The sequence below is a fragment of the Spermophilus citellus genome, assembly GCF_964194105.1.
Source record: "Spermophilus citellus genome assembly, chromosome: 3".
NCBI lineage: Eukaryota > Metazoa > Chordata > Mammalia > Rodentia > Sciuridae > Spermophilus > Spermophilus citellus.
In genome coordinates, this window is record NC_138184.1 from 51,926,785 (window position 1) to 51,947,075 (window position 20,291).

Consider the following 20,291-nt stretch of genomic DNA (forward strand, 5'->3'; position numbering starts at 1 on the left):
TAGTAAACATTTGGAAAGAAATAGCTACACCTTAAAATAATTATCTAGGATCTCTTTAGGATTAACAGTTTTAGTACTTTATCTTTTTTTATTTTATTTTTTAATATGGGGCATTGAACCCAGAACCCAAGGCACTTTACCAGGGAGCTACATCCCCAGTGCTTGCTTTTCTTTTTAAAAAATTTTTTAAATTTTTTGAGATGGTCTTGCTAAGTTGTTGAGGCTGTCCTTGAACTTGCTGTCCTCCTTCCTCAGCCTCCAGACACCTGGTTACTTACAGTCTTTCACTTTGGGCATTCAAGTGATACATTTGATCAGTAGAATTAGATGTGATCACAGTTAAATCCTGGTTTTTGTATGTTTATACACTGCCTTGACAGAAAGACCTTGAGGCAACAAGAGTTAGCGTGGTTGTCATCTTTGATTTACCATTTATTTGGACAAATAAAATGAAAGGGAAAGACTTTTAAGGAATTTTCTTTTGATGACCAAGACTGTACACTGATATTTCCTCCCATGTTTTCAGGCTGACCTTGGCCCAGACAAGTACTTGTCAGATAAAGATTTTCAGTGTCTAATCAAACTCCTGCCTTCCTGTTTGGTGAGTACATGTCCTTCTGTTATTCTCAGGGCTGATCCCAGACTCATAGTGTTGAGTGTGAACATGAGAAGAAGAGCAGAAATGCTCGAGAATGGAGAGAGAGGTGGATTTCAGACCTGACGGAAACTGTGCAGGGCTCCTCCCATGGATCACAGACCATTTGAAATGACACTCATGACATCTGCACAACCCATGAAATATGATAATTTAAATATAACCTTAAATTATATTAGTTTTTTGGGTTTTGTAGTGCTGGGAATTAGACCTAGGCTCTACACATGTGAGGTGAGCATTTTATCACTGGGTTACATCCTGAATCCTTTTCACTTTATTTTGAGATATGGCCTTGCTAAGTTGCTGAGACTGGCCTCACACTTGTAATCCTCCTGGCTCAGCCTCCCAAGTGGCTGAGGTTACAGGTGTGTGCCACCATGCTCAGGTTAGCCTTTGTATTTTAAACAGATACTAGATTAGGAAAGCAACCACTCTTCTGAGTCTCTTTTTCTTGGTGAGGGTGTATGTATCAGTGGAATTGAAGATCTCTTTCTAGTCCAGAAGACAGAATTTCAATAAGCTGGGTGAAGAGAAGGCAGAATATCCATTTTGTTGTCTGTTACTACTCTCACAGGCTTACTAGTTGACCTTCATTAGCACTACTTATGCAATGCACAGGTTTAATATAAGGCCTTTGTTGGAAAGGATCACAATGATATATTTTAAGATAGCTGGAGAATATCTTCAGTAAAGACTAATCTGGCCAGAAAATTGAGTAAATGTTGATGTTCTTTATCTGTTGTCTGCATGAGGTTGTAGGAGTTCCTTAATGGCTGAGCAAAATTATGCTGACTTGTCCAGTTGAGTTAACATGTTCACTTTTGAAGACAGAGTGGCTTGTCATGCTATAAAAGGCCAGGCTTTTAACAAGGTATCATGTGTGCCCAAGAAAAATGGTGTGGCCTTGAGTTTGGCAGGTTGTACAGTACGCTGTCTGCATTCAGTTTTAAATTTATTTTAATGGGCTATACTTTTTCCGTTTTTAAAGTAGCATATATAAGAGGTACATGTTAATTGTAGAGAAGCCATAAGACACAGATGAGCAAAAATAAGAAAATAAAACTCACCTGTAATCCCAACCAACCAGAAGGAGGAACCAAAATGTTGAGTTGTTACAGTTTTAGAATTTTATTTGACTTTTTGAAAATTTTATACATACTGCTTTTTTTGTTTTGTTTTGTTTTTGGTACTGGGGATTGAACCCAGGAGTGCTATACCACTGGGCAACATCCCCAGCCCTTTTTATTTTTTATTATGAATCAGGGTCTCATTAAGTTGCCCAGGATGGTCTTAAACTTGAGATCCTCCTGCCTCAGCCTCCTGAGTCACTAGAATTACAGGCATGCACCACTTTACCAGCTACATGTTGTTTGAAAACTTCCCTTAGTCATGTAAACATGATCATCTAAATAAATACAATGCAACATTATTATTAATGGTTGAATAGAATATTCATTGGCTAGTTTACTCAACTAATCAGGCATTTAGGTATTTAATTTTTTTTTCTCTTATTAGATTAAGAAAAACAGAAAAGAAGTCACAATGAGCAATTTTAGCTAAACATTTGTGCCCATCCTGAACTGTTTTCTTAAGATAAATACCTAGAATTAATAAATAATGTTTTGGGAGATAGTTTGAGACTACATGAAATATCCTGTTCTTTATCAAATCTACTAGTTTTAGCTTTCAGTGTGATTTCTAATTCATCATTCCTTTTGTATTTATTAGATCATAAAAAAGAGCTTTCCTTTTTTTCTTTTTAATCTTTCTGTGCTGGGGATCAAACCCAGGGCCTCATGCATGCTAAGCAAGCATCCTACCACTGAGCTATATTCCAGCCCTTTTAGTCATATCAGTATGGACTCGAGGGTTTTTATTTTACTCATTGATTTTTTTTTTTCTTTTTATTTGGTGGTGCTGGGGATTGAACCTAGGGCCTTGTACATGCGAGGCAAACACTCTTACCAGCTGAGCTATATCCCAGCCTTTTTCATTGAATTTTTTTAATATTAGTAATAACTTTTATTTTTATTCAGAAACAAGTTATTATATCTTCTATTTTTCTTTCTTTTTTTTTTTTTTTTACTTTTTTTTTTTTTTTTGTACCAGGGATTGAATTCAGGGGCCCTGGGCCATTGAGCCACTTCTCCAGCCCTATTTTGTGTTTTATTTAGAGACAGGGTCTCACTGAGTTACTTAGGGCCTCACCATTGCTGAGGCTGGCTTTGATCCTCCTGTCTCAGCCTCCTGAGCCGCTGGTATTACAGGCATACACCACTGCGCTGGCTAAATTCTTTTTAGATATACATAACATAGAGTGTATTTTGACATATCATACATGCATGGAGTCTAACATTCTAATTAGGATCCCATTCTTGAGGTTGTACATGGTGTGAAATTGCACTGATCATGTATTCACATATGAACATAGAAGAGTTATGTCTAATTCGTTCTATATCTTTCCCATTCCCGTCCCCTCACTCTCCCCCCATTCCCCTTTGTCTATTTCATTGAATTTCTTTTTGGGGTGATGGATATGTTCTATAATTAGATGGTGATATCTTACCACTGAATATATTGAAAACCATTGAATGGTTAGGGTGAATGTAATGACATGTGAATTATGTATCAATAAAGCTATTAAAAAGTCAGCAGCCACCATGCTGATGTGATGATCAGGAGAAACTTTCAGGATTGATTACTGTATTTTTCTGGGCATAACCTTCCACCCTCCCCCAGCCTCTCCACCCTCTAGCCCTGGGCAGCTCAGCTCCTGCTGTCTTAAATTTTCATGGAATTCCTGTGAGCTGTTGGGCATTGTCATGCCAATCTGGAGCCAGTTTGTTCATGCAACCAAAATTTGAGGTTATTTGAGGACTTTCCTCTCAGTCATTAAATAATTTGTCTTTTCCCCACCCTACTTGGTTGACGTCAATGTCCCCATCTGAGGAGGACACTGTGAATCATCATATTGCAAATGTCTATGGAACAGCAGGGTGACCCATGCCAGCAGCTTTGGAAAGGAACAAAGATGCCAAACGATACTGCTTTTGCTTATTTCCTGGCTGCCGTGCTCCCTGGCTTGGCACCCCAACAGCAGCGTGGAATACCAGGCCAACCTGCGAGCAGAGGCACATTGATCCTGGTCCCACTCGGTTTTGCTGAGATTTGGCTGTCTTCTTTGTCCATTTGTAGAGGCAGAATATCAAAACCATATTCCCCAAACTCACATTTCCTGTCTTCCACCAGGCTTTTGCCTGAACTAAGAGAGTGCAGATACCTTCAAGGTGGAGTTCACCATGTTCATTATCCACTTTCCTCTTGTCAATAACATCTCTGTCCCTTCCCCCATTGGAAGGAAGAGGAACTAGTTGATCATCTAAATAACTTGAAACTACCACCGTTCAGGAATATCCTCACATTTATATGTAACCAAACTACCAAGGTGGCTCTTGACTCTGCATAAGCAGGCCCTGGACCCTGATTCTCATGCCAATCAACATGAATTTCTTTTTTGTTTTGGCAGCACCCTTACATCTATCGGGTTACCTTTGCCACTGCTAATGAATCCTCTGCATTGGTAATCAGGACATTTAATGAAAAAGGAACTTTGAAGGATCTGATTTACAAGGTAAATGTACATGATCATGGTTACAAAGTTCTTTTGAGTTCCTTTAGATCTCATTATTAATACTCGATACCTAAGGTTCCAGAAGCTAGGCCTTGAGGATTTTATTTTAGTTTTCCTTTTATTTGGAAAGACTACACAGTTCGGTTAAAGAGTATTTCTTTTATTCATTTATTTATTTATTTATTTATTTAGTTGAACATGGACACAATACCTTTGTTTTACTAATTTATTTATTTTATGTGGTGCTGAGGATCGAACCCAGTGCCTCACATGTGCAGGGCAAGCATTCTACTACAGAGCCCCAGCCCCAGCCCCAAGAGCATTTCTTTTCACACATGAGGAAAGATAGGACATTTAATGATTGTATCCATTTCATTGTAGGCTTGAGTCAATTTTAAAGTTTGTCTAGAAGGTAACCAAGCAGTTCTGAAGAGTCCTGACAGTATGCAGGATTCTGGGGACTACCAAGGCCTTGACTAGGCACATCATCCCTGGGAAAGAGAAGGGACAGAACCCAGGTCATTCTCCTTCATCATCCACTACACAGACTCTTGTATTTTTAAACCCACATCCTGTGGGCTGGCCGTCTCTGGAACCTCCAGTGTCTGTAGGCTATTCCGTGTTCAGGAAGCTCAGGTGCAGATATAGGCTCCTCTGACACTTTCTAATGTGCTCTTTGTTCTTTTCAAAAGGCAAAACCAAAGGACCCATTCTTAAAAAAATACTGCAACCCTAAGAAGATTCAGGGCCTTGAACTCCAGCAAATAAAAACATATGGACGGCAGATTTTAGAGGTAAGAGGTATTCAATTTTTGTTTAAGTGGCGCTGGAGTTTTGTCCACAGTTATATTCTTCTTATGGAAAAGTTTTCAGGCAATATCCAAAACTGCTGACATTGTCTGAATATTTATAAACTAATGCCATTGCTGTATTTTACCCCCAAAAGCAAATAATTGTGATGAAGGTGGCGGTAATTTACATTTATAAAATTCTAAAAGTGTTAGCTATTAATAACTTTGGTGTCTGACTTTTAAGAACTTTGGTATGAGGATGCCTGGTTTTGTGTTTGGTTGACCTTCATCTCTGTGCCAAGACTTTTGTTTTGTTATATGGGATATATACCCATGTGGTTCCCTTACAGAAGTATAATCAGTATTGAAAGCCTTTCCCATTTGGGCTGGAGGTTTAGCATCACAAGACCTGAGGTTCAATCCCTAGCACCAAAAAGAAAAAAGAAAAAAAAAAAAAGAAAGAAAGAAGAAAGGAAAGGAAAGCCCTTTCCCAAATCATCCTCTAAATCATATTTTCTAGACTTCCTGACCTGTGCAGCCCTATCAATAAAAAAGACTTGAGCATAAACCTCCATTGTGTATATTTAACTATATATATTACATACATGTATTACTCATAATATATTTTACACACTGTAAGTTAAAAAAGGTGAAGAGTTTAAAAGTCAACAGTAGGGGGTTGTGGTTCAGTGGTTAAGTGCTTGCCTGGCATGTATGAGGCACTGGGTTCAAACCTCAGCACCACATTAAAAAAATAAATAAAGGTATTGTGTCCATCTACAACTGAAAATAAATAAATAAATAAAGTCAACAGTGGGGAAGTTGTGGTATTTTCTTTCAGTCCTCAGTAGACTGACCTGGGCACCCCGCTTTAACCGCTGCCACTGTGACTCGCCAGGTCTTTGCAGGGCTGTATTGAGGCATCTCTATTCCGGGGGCAAGCCACTTTTTTTTAAAATAGCAGCTGAAAAGTTTGCTTCTTTTTATGGGAGACTGTTGTATGTTTCTGTTAATAAACAGTCACATGTGTCCTGAGAAGAGATTGGACTAAAGACGTTTTCAAGTCAGTCCCTTTTCTGGAGTACCTGTCAGAAGTGCTGAGAAAACAGCTTCATTCATTAATGCAGGAGGATCGGGACTGCCCTGGAGAGAGCTGGCCTGTTGGGATCAGAAACCACTTAAATCAAAGCCTTTTGGCTTCAAAGCTATTTGCTCCAAACTCTTCTCTATTCTTTTTTGTTTATTTTTGGTACCAGGATTGAACCCAGGGGCATTTAACCACTGAGCCACATCCCCAGCCTTTATTACATTTTGAGACAGGGTCTCACTGAGTTGCTTAGGGCGTCACTAAGTTTCTGAGGCTGGCTTTGAACTCGAGATTCTCCTGCCTCAGCCTCCCAAGCTGCTGGGATTACAGTAGTGTGCCAACATGCCCAGTCCTTCTCTATTCTTTGGAAAAGGGAACTTGGTGTTGGGTTTCAGACTCACAGCCTGAGAGCATTCAGCATGACTCCAAAGGAATGGACAGAGGTAACATTTTTCTTTAGGAATCGCCCCAGTGACCTGTTTGATGTTGTTTCAAAACACATTGACTTTAAAAGAAAAACCAGGTTGTTTTTGATTTTTTGTTTGTTTTTTTCAGTGCTGGGGATTGAACCTAGGACCTTGTACATATTAAGCATGTGCTCTACCACTAAGCTATACCCCCAGCCCAAAAGAAAACACACACACACACACACACACACACACACACACACACACAGTTTAACCTCTCTTATATCCAAGTGAGTTGGGAGGAAAATGTAACCTATGCATATTTTTAATAGGTATTAAAGTTTCTACATGACAAAGGATTCCCTTATGGGCACCTTCATGCCTCCAATGTGATGTTAGATGGGGACACTTGCCGGCTGCTAGACCTCGAGAATTCCTTACTGGGTCTTCCTTCCTTCTACCGGTCCTACTTCACACAATTCAGGAAAATCAATGTAAGTCACTAAAGCAATGAAGCAGTAGCAGGACCCCTGATCTTCCCATGTAGGAAATAGTGCTAAGCAGGGAAAGGCAGAGCTGAGGTGGGCCTTACCCATTGGCCCTGTTTCTCCCAGGGAGCGTTGCTGGATAGGGCAAGGAAGGGGGTGAAATCATTAATTGGAAAATCACAAAGGTAGGACCATGATGTTTGGTCAGAATGATACCTTGTGAGTTTTCATGAAAGGCTTTGGAATTGCATTTTTACTGCCAGTTGGGAGTAGGGCTGCCCCTGGGCCTGGTTTCTCAGTGAAAGCTTTGGGCAGGAGCAGGGGGTCTAGGCGGAGGATGAACGTGGCACTGCTCTCTTTCTTCCACAGACGTTGGAAAGTGTGGACGTCCACTGCTTTGGCCACTTACTGTATGAAATGACCTATGGACGACCGCCAGACTCAGTGCCTGTGGATTCCTTTCCTCCTGCACCATCCATGGCTGTGGGTCAGTATAGGGTTTGGAGGGATCTCCTGGGCTCAGGCAGAGCCACTCACTCAGTTTCCAGAGTCCAGGAAGGACCTAGAGGACGTTACTATCCTCCACAACCAGAAATACACTTCAGCAAATATTCAGATGGCTTGACAATTGGTGGGGCTATCTGAAACCTTACAACAAGGAAACTTATTGTAAAATGCATTAGCATTTTTAAAAAAATATCTTTATTTATTTTTATGTGGTGCCAAGGATCGAACCCAGTGCCTCACACATGTGAGGCAAGTGTTCTACCTCTGAGCTACAGCTCCAGCCATGCATTAGCATTTTGAAAGTAGAGGGACATAAAGAGAAGTATAGCCAGCATGAGTCTTAATCAGAAGCAAAAGCCAGGGCCCAGCAACTTGAAGCCAGTCTTGGGGACACTGGCAGGTGTCAGGAGTCAGAACAAGGCTGGAGCAGGACTGGAACACGAGAGCCATGGGTTAGAAGCCTGGCAGAGAAGAGCCCAGCAGGCCCAGCCAGGGGTGCAGGGTCACAAACATTCTGGATCCAGGAGCTCTTCCAGCATTACCTGAGGAGGCCCAGGAGAGCCAAAGGGTAGGTGGGAGTTACCTTCTACAGGAACTGAAGCCGACTCACCCAGGGGCCCTCCTGTTCTCTCCACAGCCAGCTGAGAACTCAGCTGGAGCGGAGAGAGGAGAGCAGGGTGGCTCTTGGACCATCATCCAGGAATATACAAGTCAACACTCAAAAAATATGGAGAGAACAGGCCCCCAAGACTATTTTGTGTTGAGTTTGAACAGCCAAAACTGAACAGTGACCTTCAGATAGAAAGTCTTTGCTGTTTTTGATGCCATCCAAGGTGTTGGATAACGAGGTATCAACAGCTGGCATTCTGTGTGCTGGTTTTGATTTAAATCAGGCAAGCAGCAAAATGACTTTCAAGTTACAAATTGTGCTTCTGTGTAGGGTTTACTTCTTTTCTGAGAGAATAAACACTTTTTATGAATGAGTCCCAATTATCTTTGGAATACACTTGGCTTTCTGTCAGCATGTGGCTCCTGAGGCATTTCTTTTGAGTCATTGGGAACACGAGTGTTGCCAGCATCCCCCTTCCCCCCATGTATGCCATCTGTCTGTGTGTGAAGAGTTTTGACACTGTCCTGATCAGCCTGCAGACAGTTATTACAAAGCGGTGTCAAACTTTTCATCACCAAGCGGATTTGCCAACGTGTTCTGTGGAACTAAAATGTGTATCTGTTCATTTCAAGTGGCCGTGTTGGAGTCTACGCTGTCTTGTGACGCCTGTAAAAATGGCATGCCTACCGTCTCCCGGCTCTTACAGATGCCGTAAGTCAATTATATGCATTGCTTGTCACCTTGATAACTGTTGAACACCAGACCGCTGTGCCTGGTACTGTACTAAGGACTGAATTGTGGTCCTGGTGGAGTTGAAGTGACCTGCTTGCTGATGGTCGCTTGCAGCATGATACCATGACCTCCCCACTCTCTCATGTTGTCCTTGAACATTAATGTCCTTTTATGTGTGTCTCTCCTCTGTCAGCATTAGCATTGTGTGTTTGTGTGTGTGTGTGTATACATGTGAAGCCCCAAACTTAGGAATGCCAAAGGAGAGCCTTCTCAAGCCCCTCTCCTTGCTACCCTGTTTGAGCGTGCCAGTTAGCACCCAGCTGTGGGTAGTTCGCAAGCACAGGGCCTTGGGAGGTTTGCCCTTTGGGAGAAGGCAAAGTATTTCTGGGCTTCTGAGCTTTGTTTGCTCATTTCCTCACTGGGTACTATTTGTTGAACTTCTAGCCTGGCACTGTGCTAAGGGCTGTGCATTCAGAAGACATTCTCCCTTAAACAGAGTTAACAATACTTTTTTTTTTTTTTGGTACCAGGGATTGAACCCAGGAGCACTTAACTACTGAGCCACATCCCCAGCCCTTTTTATATTATTTAGAGACAGGGTTTCACTGAGTTGTTTAGGGCCTCGCTAAGTTGCTGAGTCTGCTTTGAACTCTCGATCCTCCTACCTCAACCTCCTGAGAGATTACTTCATCAAAGCAGTTGATGTAGTGCTTTGGGGCCTTTCTTTTAGGTATATTTTCTATTCCTTTATGGAGAAGAAGCTGAGCTAAGGTTAAGGAGGATGTGGCTGGAGTCAGACAGACCTAAGGTGGATCCCAGCCTTGCCACTTCCACCTGGGAAACTGTGGGAGTGGAGTTTCCCAGGCCCATTGCTTTGTCTGTGTAACAGATGGACTCAGAAACAATAACAGAGGCAAAGGAGGCAAGGGACAATTTGAAGAGTGTGCAGCAAAGTTCAAAAAAGGTATATAACTTCAGATTCCTTGTTCATTATTCTCATGAGTGTTTAGAAAGGACCTTCTGTAGGCCAGGAGCTGTCCTGGTCCCTGGGGAGACAGATGAATGGTAGAAACACACCTGCCCTGTGGATGTGACATTGGAATATTCCACGGATCCAGGAGCATCTATGTCCAGACCCACAGCCATTAATAAAAATATGCATGCATATGGAAAAATGGATCCAGTTGAGAAAGCAAAGTAATTTCCACCTGGGCATGGTGGTACATGCCTATAATCCTAGCAACTTGGGAGACAGAGGCAGGAAGATCTCAAGTTTGAGGCTAGTCTCAACAATTTAGCAAGACCCTGTCTCAAAATAAAAGATAAAAAGGTTTGGGTATATAGCTAAGTGGTAAAGTTCATCCCCAGTATCAAGAGCAAAACAAACAACCCAAGTAATTTCCACCCAAAGTTTTATAACAAAATGCATTTGTAGGAGGAGGCAGCCTGTTCATTTACTTGATTTTGCATTTGTACTCTCTTCTCCAAAGCGCTACCATTTTCCTCCTAGGCTTCTAGTTCTAAAGTGAATCCAAATATATTTTTCTTCATCCAAGTCTCCATCCTGTGGGCTTCAGCCTTGACAAGAGCCCAGGGCAAGGGGTGATTTATGTTCAAGTAAATGTGTTTTTTTTTTAAAGAGAGAGAGAGAGGAGAGAGAGAGAGAGAGAATTTTTAATATTTATTTTTTAGTTCTCGGCGGACACAACATCTTTGTTGGTATGTGGTGCTGAGGATCGAACCCGGGCCGCACGCATGCCAGGCGAGCGCGCTACCACTTGAGCCACATCCCCAGCCCCGTAAATGTGTTTTTTGGAAGTAAATAGAGGCCTGGCAGGGGAGGGTCAGGAGGTTGGGGAGTCCTCTGAGGAAAAGGCAGTCCTATGGCTTCTGCTTGGGATGAATTTCCTGTCTTTACAAAGTAGGGAATGGTCAAATGGGCACTATCCAAGCAGCCATTTTCATCAAAGCAGTTCAGAATTCCTCATGCTATTGTTTTTGTTTTTAATATTTATTTTTTAGTTATAGGTGGACATAATATTTTTATGTAGTGCTGAGGCTTGAACCCAGTGCCTCATGCATGCTAGGCAGGCACTCTACCTCTGAGCCACAACCCCAGCTTCCTCATGCTATCATTCTTAATGACTGGCTTTGGAAGAGAGAATTGCTATTCTCCAAAAGCTGCTGTTTTTTAAAATTATGCATGAGAAACATTAGAAAAAAATATATTTCTCTTAGATTCCAATCAGGGCAATTATTTTCCACTTCCTCTTTATTTTGCTGGGCTCTAGAATAAATTTTGTCCTTTTCTGAGGCATAAATAAATAAATAAAAAGAAGAATAACAGATATTTTGTTTAGAAATATCTACTGCATGTATTATTTGTCATATTTTTGCAAAAATACTTTTTTTCCCCCAAATACTATATTGCCCCACGGTGGGGAAACCATCTCCCCCACACAGCTGGTCCAGTGCTCCCTAATACCCCTGAGCCACTGGGGAGGGAGTTCCTGAGATCACACTGGGTGGCCTGTAAACTGCTTTGCCTTTGTGGGTAAACTTGGAGTGGTAGCTTGGCTGGGGCTGAGTATGTGGTGGGAGAAGGGAGACCTCAGGTATTATAGGTGTCTTAATATGCCTTGATCCTACTCTGGGAATATACCTGGTTTAAAAAGGATTTTTGTTTCTTTCTTTTCTTTGCAGATTATTCAGTGATGTTTTACTAACCACTTCTGAAAAGCCACAGTTTAAGGTAAAGCGAGCGATTATATCTTTTTTTTTCTTTTTTTGTTTGTAACACAAATAAGTTAGCCTTGAAAGTTACCTTTTTGTTCAGTCATATAAGAGACGGTAGACAATAGGGAAAAATTGAAAGTAATCTAAATACTTTATAATTAGGAACTAGTTTTATCATCTCCAATACATTTATTTGAAAAAAAAGAGTAAATCCAATAAAAATGAAATGTATTAAGGCATTGTAATAGTATGTAAAGCAATTATGATTTGGGCTAAATTTTTTTTTTAAGCTGGGTATGAAATATACTGTGTAAAACCACATATCTGTATCTAGAGAAAAGTCTGGAAGGAAGTCGCAGGGGAAGCAGTGGTGTGGTGTCATGGGAAGAGCATGAAAAACCAGAGTAATGCTTTGCTTATAGGATATCAGCCATTATCCACAATGGGGCTTCTCAACTGTGGCATTTGATTTTGGGGCTGGATAATTCCTTAATGTGGGAGCTCCTGGGCCCGTGCACTGCAGGGTGTGAAGCAGAGGCCCTTCCTTCATGTGGCAACCAGAAATGTCTCCAGGCAAGAACTGGGGATGTAGCTCAGTGGTAGAGCAACTTGCCTGGCTTGTGTAAGACCCTGGGTTTGATCCCCAGCACCACACACACACAAAAAAAAAAAAAAAAAAAAAAAGGAAAAAGAACAAGAAAGAAAGTCAAAACAAAAATACTATGACAGTGTCTCCAGACATTCCAGATAAGGGTCTACAAAACTGCACCCAGTTGAGAGCCATTGACAAGTGGCCACTGGCAAGTACCTAACCTTCTAGTTGCTGTCTACTTGCGTGTCCCACTAGGGAATAATACCAGCCTGTCGTCATTGGTCAACTGAGACTACTTTCGCACACTCCTCATTCAGGTCCCATCTCTCACCTGCGTGCAGATTTGGGCGGGAGGCTGACATGTAATTTTGTGTCTTCTCTCTGTTTTCCAAAAAAACATGTCATGCTATTATGATGAAAATGAGGGAGGGAGGGAGGGAAGGAAGGAAGGAGAAAGAAAGGAAGGAAGGAGAAAGAAAGAAAGGAAGGAAGGAAGGGAGGAGAAAGAAAAGAAAACCAAGGTGAACCGCTAGATTGTATAAGTGAGAAATGTTTCCCTCTGCTCTGTTTGCCAGTGTCGTGATGGTCAAAAGGTGCAACTTATGCAGTCAAGGGGGAGAAATAAAGAATGTCCACATGCTTTTGCCCTTTTCAATGCTTTATTCACTCAAATCGCTCAATATAATTTCACTCTATAGGTTCTTACTCAAGAAAATGACAATCCTTAATGCTAGGCACTGCAATAGACATGATCAATTCACAGCAAACAATTCTAGATTAATTCTAAGCACTGCAAACACAATCATGACAGGCTCATGACAGACAGACATTCCCTCTGCATGCTAAGCTCAAGCGTCGGAACAAAAGTCTCCATCCTTAGGCTTTAAGTCCAGCAGATGCACATTCACTCAGACCGTGGTGATCAGGTGAGGAACCAAGGCAGGCTTCTCCTGGGGTGGAGCTGACGGCCAGTTGAGGAGAGGGTCCTAGAGACAAGTCACCCCTCACACCCCGTCAAGATGTGACTGTAGAGTTTGAAAGCAGTGAGGAAGATGCAGAGGACCAGGCAAAAGATGAGAAGAGCTGGGCTGTCAGTCCAGGCCGTCATCGGGCTCTCAGCATGAGGGCATCAGTGTCGGCTGGCTGAATGTCTGTTCCTTTGCTTCATCACTTATACTAAGTTGGGGGGCTTCTGACCACCCTTTCAATCCCTGTCAGCGGCCATCAGATTTCTCAGTGACATCATTTGCCCTGGGGTTAAAGCATCTGGTCTGGTGATCCCCACCCTGATTTTCTTGCCTCTTCCCCTTATGGGGTGAGGACAACATGGCAGAAACTTCACTTTGAGCTAGTCAGGGTGGGGAGAAGTAACTTGTTTATGTCAGGGCTATTCCTGATGATCATATTGCAGGGCTCCGTAGGTGTGCCAGGAGAGACTGCAGGTTTCTAACTGGAGTTTTAAAATGGAGTCGCTTAGGCTCAGGCCTAAGGCCATCCTTACAGCTAGTCAGAGCAGTTCCCACAGAGTAAATGGTTTCTTTGGATTCTGAGGTAGGAAGAAATAAAAATAAATTCATCTCCTTCACTGAAATCTCTTAGGAAATGTATTAATTCAGACTTTCAATAAATATACTCTCTCCCAGCCAGACTTTCTAGTCCCTAGGATTTGGGGATTAGTGTTAGATTTCACTCCTTCTCTAAGCCAGCAATCCTTTCCATAAAAACAATATGATTTTAAAAAGCAGAACTAAGTTCCTGTAGATTTATTAACTGTGGAGGTTACACAGGAAACTAGTGACACCCGCTGACCCCAAGGAGGGCAGTGAGGTGGTAGACTTTTCACTGTGTATGTACCTTTTTACACCTTTTGGATTTTGAACTAACTATATGACCTACTAAAAAAATATTAAATTAAATTTTAATTTTAAAAATAATATCAAAAGACAAAAAGTTCAACATGCTCTGGGTGTCTCTTTTCCAGGTCTGGACTCCTCCTGGTTTGAAAAGCTAATAAATTAAGAAATAACAGGACTGGGCATGGTAGCACACACCTATAATCCCAGCGGCTTGGGAGGCTGAGGCAGGAGGACTGCAAGTTCCAAGTCACCTCAGCAACTTAATGAGGCTCTGAGCAACTTATCAAGACCCTGTCTCTAGAAAAAAATATTAAAAAGGGCTGGGGATTTGGCATATTGGAAAAATGTCCCTGAGTTCAATCCCCAGTACTGAGTGTGTGTGGGGGGTCATTGCCAAATCTAATGTCATGAAGCTTTTATCCAGTGTTTTCTTTTGGTTTTATGGTTTTAGGACTTACATTTAGGTCTTGAATCCATTTTAAATTAGTTTTATGAATGGCGTAGGGTTCAGCTTCACTCCTTCGCATGTAGATTTCCAGTTTTCCCAGCACCATTTATTGAAGACAGTTCTTTGCTCATTGGATGTTCTTAGCACGCTTGTCAAAGATCATTTGACTGCATATGAGGGTTTTTTCTTAGGTCCTCTGTACTGTTCCATTATTCTAGGTGTCTGTTTATACATCAGTATCACACTAGGGTTTTTTTGTTTTTTGTTTTCTAGGGATTAAACCCAGGGGTGCTTAACCACTGAGCCACATCCCTAGCCCCCCCCACACTTTTTTTTAAAGAGAGAGAGAGAGAGAGAGAGAGAGAGAGAGAGAGAGAGAATGAGAGAATTTCAATATTTATTTTTCAGTTTTCAGCAGATACAACATCTTTGTTTGTATGTGGTGCTGAGGATTGAACCCGGGCCGCACGCATGCCCAGGCAGGCACGCTACCGCTTGAGCCACATCCCCAGCCCCCTAGCCCTTTTTATTTAGAGACAGGGTCTCTGAGTTGTTTGGGGCCTCGCTAAGTTGCTGAGACTGACTTTGATCCTCCTGCCTCAGCCTCCTGAGTTGCTGGGATTACAGGCATGTGCCACCTCGCCTGGCATCACACTGTTTTGATTACTGTAGCTATGTCATTATTTTCAGACTCAAGATGTTTGAGCTTTCCAACTTTGTTTTTTCTTCTTCAAGATTATTTTGGCTGTTTGAGATCACTTGAATTACTTGAAGTGTAGATTATGCTTCTGTTTTAGTTTTATGTGTTCATTGCTAAAAAATGCCCAAGAGGTTAGTGTGTTAGGGACATTAAATGTGGCTGGGATAGCATTCATGTGGACAGCTCGAACTGGTTTTATTCCAGAGAGCCTCCTCTGGGTAATCAGCTACTCCTCATGGACTCCAGGATTCAGGAGACTCTCCAGCCCCTTCATTCAATAGATGATGTACTTTTTCTTATTTTAGATTCCCACAAAGTTAAAAGAGGCATTGAGAATTGCCAAAGAATGTATAGAAAAGAGACTAATTGAAGAACAGAAACAGGTAAGTTGATCACAGTTCTTCATCGCCTTTTGGTCTTTAGTGTCCGCATCCTCTGCCATGGTATTTGCCAGGGGGTTGAGTTTTTATTTTTTATTTATTTACTTATTTATGTATTGGGTTCTGGGGATTGAACTCAGGGGCACTGGACCACTGAGCCATATCCCCAGCCTGGCTTTGTATCTTTGTATTTTATTTAGAGAGACAGGGTCTCACTGAATTGCTTAAGGCCTCACTGTTGCTGAGGATGGCTTAGAACTCGGGATTCTCCTGCCTCAGCCTTCCTAGCCTCTGGGATTACAGGTGTGCACCACCACACCTGGCCAGAGGTTGAGTTTTGACTGATTTTTCATGCCCTAAACATTTTGTGCTTGGTTGCTCTCAACCACATTCCAAGCTGGCTACTGGGACAAAGGGCCAAATATTCACAATCCTACTCACGAGCAGCTCAGTCTATGGGGGGAAAACACATGGCACAAAGGGTGGTCATTCTTTATGATCAGGGCATGCTAGGTGGTTAGGGATATGTGTAGTCCATGCTCTAAAGATACCAGGAACTGGCCAGCTGTGATGGTGCATACTGGTAATCCCAGTGACTTGGGAAGCTGAGGCAGAAGGATCACAAGTTTGAGGCTGGCCTCAGCAACTTAGTGAAGCCCTGTCTCAAAATAAAATGAAAAGGATTGTGGCTGTGGCGCAGTTGGTATAGTGTTTGCCTAGCTGCATGAAGCCCTGGATTCAATCTCTAGTACCAATAAATAAATTAATAAAACTAAGATGCAGGGAGAAACCTGGGGAGTGAGAAGTTGTGCATCACCTGGCATACTCTCCTCCCAGACATTCATACTCAAGCCAGGAGACAGGCAGGCTGAGTAAAAAAAAAAAAGAACAAGATTTTGATTGTTTTACCCAAATAATTTGATTTGGCAAAGCATATTGGAGAAGATTTTCTTTAGGAAAATGCCTTATGTAGGATGTGCTTACATTGTGGTGAATTGTGATCTCTTAAAGATTCACCAGCATCGAAGACTGACAAGAGCTCAGTCACATCATGGATCTGAAGAAGAAAGAAAAAAGAGAAAGATCTTAGCTCGGAAGGTAAGCCTGGCATCTCTGAGTTCCTGGTGAATGCTCAACTTGTGTGAGGAAAGTTGTAGGTGAACATTTAATGACTTTGTGCTGTATCTCCTTGAAAGCTGAAAGTACTTCCAGATGACTGGTTTGGAGCTTTTTAAAAGCCACATAATATCAGCAGTGTAATGGACCATATAGTTTCCTGGCTTACTGAGGTTGTTATGGCAAAATGTAATTGGTGGAAATGATCGGCCTGAGATAGTAAAGTCAGCATTCTGGGTTTTATTTCCCTCTTTAGTTTTGGCTTGTGGCTTCTTCACTGTGCTAAGTTATGAGGCCCAATATGACCTTGTTTGTAGCTAGTTTAACTGTATGTCTGGAAAATTTTTTATTCTAACTCTCAGCTTCAGCATGTTTATTCTTTGCTCCCTTCTTTCTTTTAAAGAAGTCAAAACGATCTGCTATTGAAAATAGCGAAGAGCATTCAGCAAAGTACAGCAACTCTAATAATTCAGGTAACTGGCTATAGAGTTTAGTGGGGCCCAAGAGTCAGAAGTCAAGGTCAGGTGCCTGTGGTTGGTCCAGAGGTTTTGGATTCTTGTGGGCGTAAACTGGGCACCCATACAGAAAACAGAAGAACTCTGATCCTGATGAAGGACTGTGACAGCATTCATGGCCTCAGAACTCAAGTGCTAGAGGATCTCAGAGATTATTAGGTAGCTCTGCTTCTTCATTGTCATTGGCTAATCAGCCACCTACACAGGAGCATTCGCCATGGAAGTAAAACAGACCCTACTTAAAATGCAAGGAATCCTATCTTTCCATAGAGGCTTCATTAACTGAAAGAACCCTTAATCCTGCCCTCTGTTCTGCACCCCACATGGTGGGAGGATGGGCTTCTCTGCATAGATTAAGGAAAGGACTCAGTGGTGTGTGCATCATTCCAGAAAGCCCAAGATGATTCAAAGGGGTAGGCCTTGCCAGGTGTGGTGGTACACACCTGTAATACCAGCTGCTCGGGAGGCTGAGGCTGAGTTCAAAGCCAGCCTCAGCAACTTAGCAAGGACCTAAGCAACTCAATGAGACTCTGTCTCTAAATAAAATACAAAAGCAGCTGGAAAAAAACCTTACTAAAACAACATTTATCTTTCATTAATTCCCCCATGTATTTCTGAGTCACTTTCTCTTGGTGTGCCACCTCTACAAGTCGAAATTCCTTTCCTTTGTCTAGTCATTTCTCCACAATTTATTACCCTTGGTTAAAATGGTATATAAATCCCTAAGTCTAAGGGCTTTCTTGGGCTTATCATTTATTTTCTATGGAAACTCCATGCCACTTTAAAGTATTAACATCAAATAAAATTAATATGCTTTCTCGGGGGGGGGGGGCGGGAAGAGGGCTGGGGATGTGGTCCAGTGGTTGAGTGCCCTGGATTCAGTCCCCAGAACCAAAAAAAAGAAAATGGTGGAGGAAAGTGAGGATCTTTACAGGTCGTGCCTCTTTCTCCTGGGTGAAGTCAGCCAGGAGGATATCTGCCTGGGCTGGAGAAAAAACTGAGAGAAAAGTGAAGTAAGGGTTGTTGAAGGAAATGTACAGATTACCAGGAGACACTACTGGGACTCAAGTTCGGTCTTCTCTCGGTTAAAATCTGTCAGCACTACAAACAGTGTGAAAGTAGCACACGTTGAATTTTACCTTCTGTGCAAGGCAAGCACTCTACCAACTGAGCTCTATCCCCAGCCCAGAGTTTTACCTCCTATTTCAGTAGAAAGCTCATATTTTATAGGGAGCTAAAGGAATATTGCGAATAAGGGAAGCTAGAGGAAGGCATGGCTTAATTAGGATGTCTCTCAGCACGCAGTGTCCATGAGGGAGGGGATTGGGAGTGTGGTCATGGCTGTGAGCTTAACCACAACAGCAAAAGGTGACGGCCCTCCTTTTTGGGGTGTGTGCCCATCAGCCCTGGAGGCTCTTGGTTAGGAACTCCATGTGCAAGAGGGGTGGGGCTTCTTGTCTTTATAGAAGAGGCTTATGTAGGAACTGTCATCTGCTTCTAGGGCTGCGTCCCTGTCCATCCAGTGCGATTATTTTTTAGGGATGTCTAAGCTACAGGAAGATGCTGAGAACTTGGGAGTGTTTGAAATATAACAAGGCTACTAGACCCAGGAAAAGCATGCAATGTGTGGAATTTTGCACATTGTTTTACTGTAAATACTGTTTTACTGTATTTACTGAATGTCATATAAGAAAAAACATGGAAAATCCACAGGTTGCAGGCTGGACCCTGTCTAATTGATCGTACCCGCTCAGAAATGTACCTTTCTATAGAAAGCAATGCTGGGTGATTCTGTGAGGAGCTCTTGTTTTCCTTGGAGAAGCTCCCATCAGGCTGTTCTGTACCTCTCTGTTCCCTGTATTGCTCTGACCACTGTCATTTGTCATTACCCAGAGATGAGGTTGGGTCCGGAGGAGAAGTTATTGCCAACTTCCAAAGCTGTTTTGATTAGACAAAGTTTGTTTCAAACTAGTCAAGCCGCTGGGGGCAGCGGGACTCAACAGGCCTTTGGGGACCTGGGGAAGAAAGCAGACCTTGGACTGGGATGAAAGTCTGTTGCCCTTGGGTCCAGTTTGTGAATTTTCTGTCCTTAATCACATTGTTCTACAAGGCCCACAAGGCAGTGATGGGTTTCTGCTTGTTCCAAATTCCAAATGTCTGTTTTTGGTCCCCCATGAGGGTTTCTCTGTGTTTTATCTTAGCAGGATCTGGGGCCAGCTCACCTCTCACATCCCCATCGTCGCCAACTCCACCCTCTACAGCAGGTCAGTAATGGGGTAAGGTCATGTGACTCCCTCCTCTCCACCCATGGGAGAAGTGGGCTCTTTCTCTCGTGCCTTGCCCCAGGCATTTCGATGTTAGGTAGCACTGCCTTCTCCTGGGAAGACCAGTGGGAATGCAGATTAGCTGTGTCTTCCAGGAGAGCTCAGGGTTTCCATTTCCAAGCTTGAGTTCATAGGGAATGGACTGGTTTCGGGGCCACTGGCCACTCACCACTCTGGCTTAAGCTTGCTCTCTTGGCTACAAAGCCTCACAAAAGGATCCTTGGGTCAGAGTTTGTCTTGGGACAAAACAAATGCACTACTGCCCAGGGCCCTGTCCTACTGGAGCTTTCTCCTTAGTGAGCCCATTCATGATCTGAGTTTTGTGTCAGAGCAGAAATGGTGAGTCTAGGTGAGGTGCGAAATCCCACCACTGTCTTCTGGTTTCCAGATAACTACTTGCACTCTATTCTACTCTGTAATGCATTTAATTATTCTGATATTTCTTTATCATTAGTCTTTGTTTCACCTATGTGAATTAAATCAGATACTGTGAATTTTGTTTGAAAATTTTAAAAAGAATTTAGCTTGGGGGCTGGGGTTGTGGCTCAGTGGTAGAGCACTTGCCTAGCATGTGTGAGGCACTAGGTTTGATTCTCAGCACCACACAAAGATAAATAAATAAAATAAAGGTCCATCTACAACTAAAAAAAAAGAGAGAGAGAGAGAGAGAGAGAGTTTAGCTTGAGAGCTTACTTACAGAACTCTGATTCTGCAGA

At 42.4% G+C, this 20,291-nt stretch overlaps 1 protein-coding gene across 7 annotated transcripts in view; it reads left to right on the forward strand.

Annotated features, from left to right (window-relative positions):
* Nucleotides 1-20,291, forward strand: part of PXK (PX domain containing serine/threonine kinase like) — an 81,264-nt gene that overhangs the window by 49,711 nt on the left and 11,262 nt on the right. For 2 of the 7 annotated variants that reach the window (XM_081284966.1, XM_081284964.1), the window contains exons 7-17: nt 527-601; nt 4,182-4,286; nt 4,979-5,080; nt 6,904-7,065; nt 7,429-7,546; nt 8,809-8,887; nt 11,612-11,660; nt 15,546-15,623; nt 16,632-16,718; nt 17,140-17,209; nt 19,456-19,515. In XM_081284966.1, coding sequence (XP_081141092.1) covers nt 527-601; nt 4,182-4,286; nt 4,979-5,080; nt 6,904-7,065; nt 7,429-7,546; nt 8,809-8,887; nt 11,612-11,660; nt 15,546-15,623; nt 16,632-16,718; nt 17,140-17,209; nt 19,456-19,515 — 985 coding nt within the window. Of the gene's footprint in view, nt 1-526; nt 602-4,181; nt 4,287-4,978; nt 5,081-6,903; nt 7,066-7,428; nt 7,547-8,808; nt 8,888-11,611; nt 11,661-15,545; nt 15,624-16,631; nt 16,719-17,139; nt 17,210-19,452; nt 19,520-20,291 lie in introns of all 7 variants that reach the window. The other 5 variants (XM_081284965.1, XM_081284963.1, XM_081284968.1 and 2 more) reach the window with 4 other exon arrangements.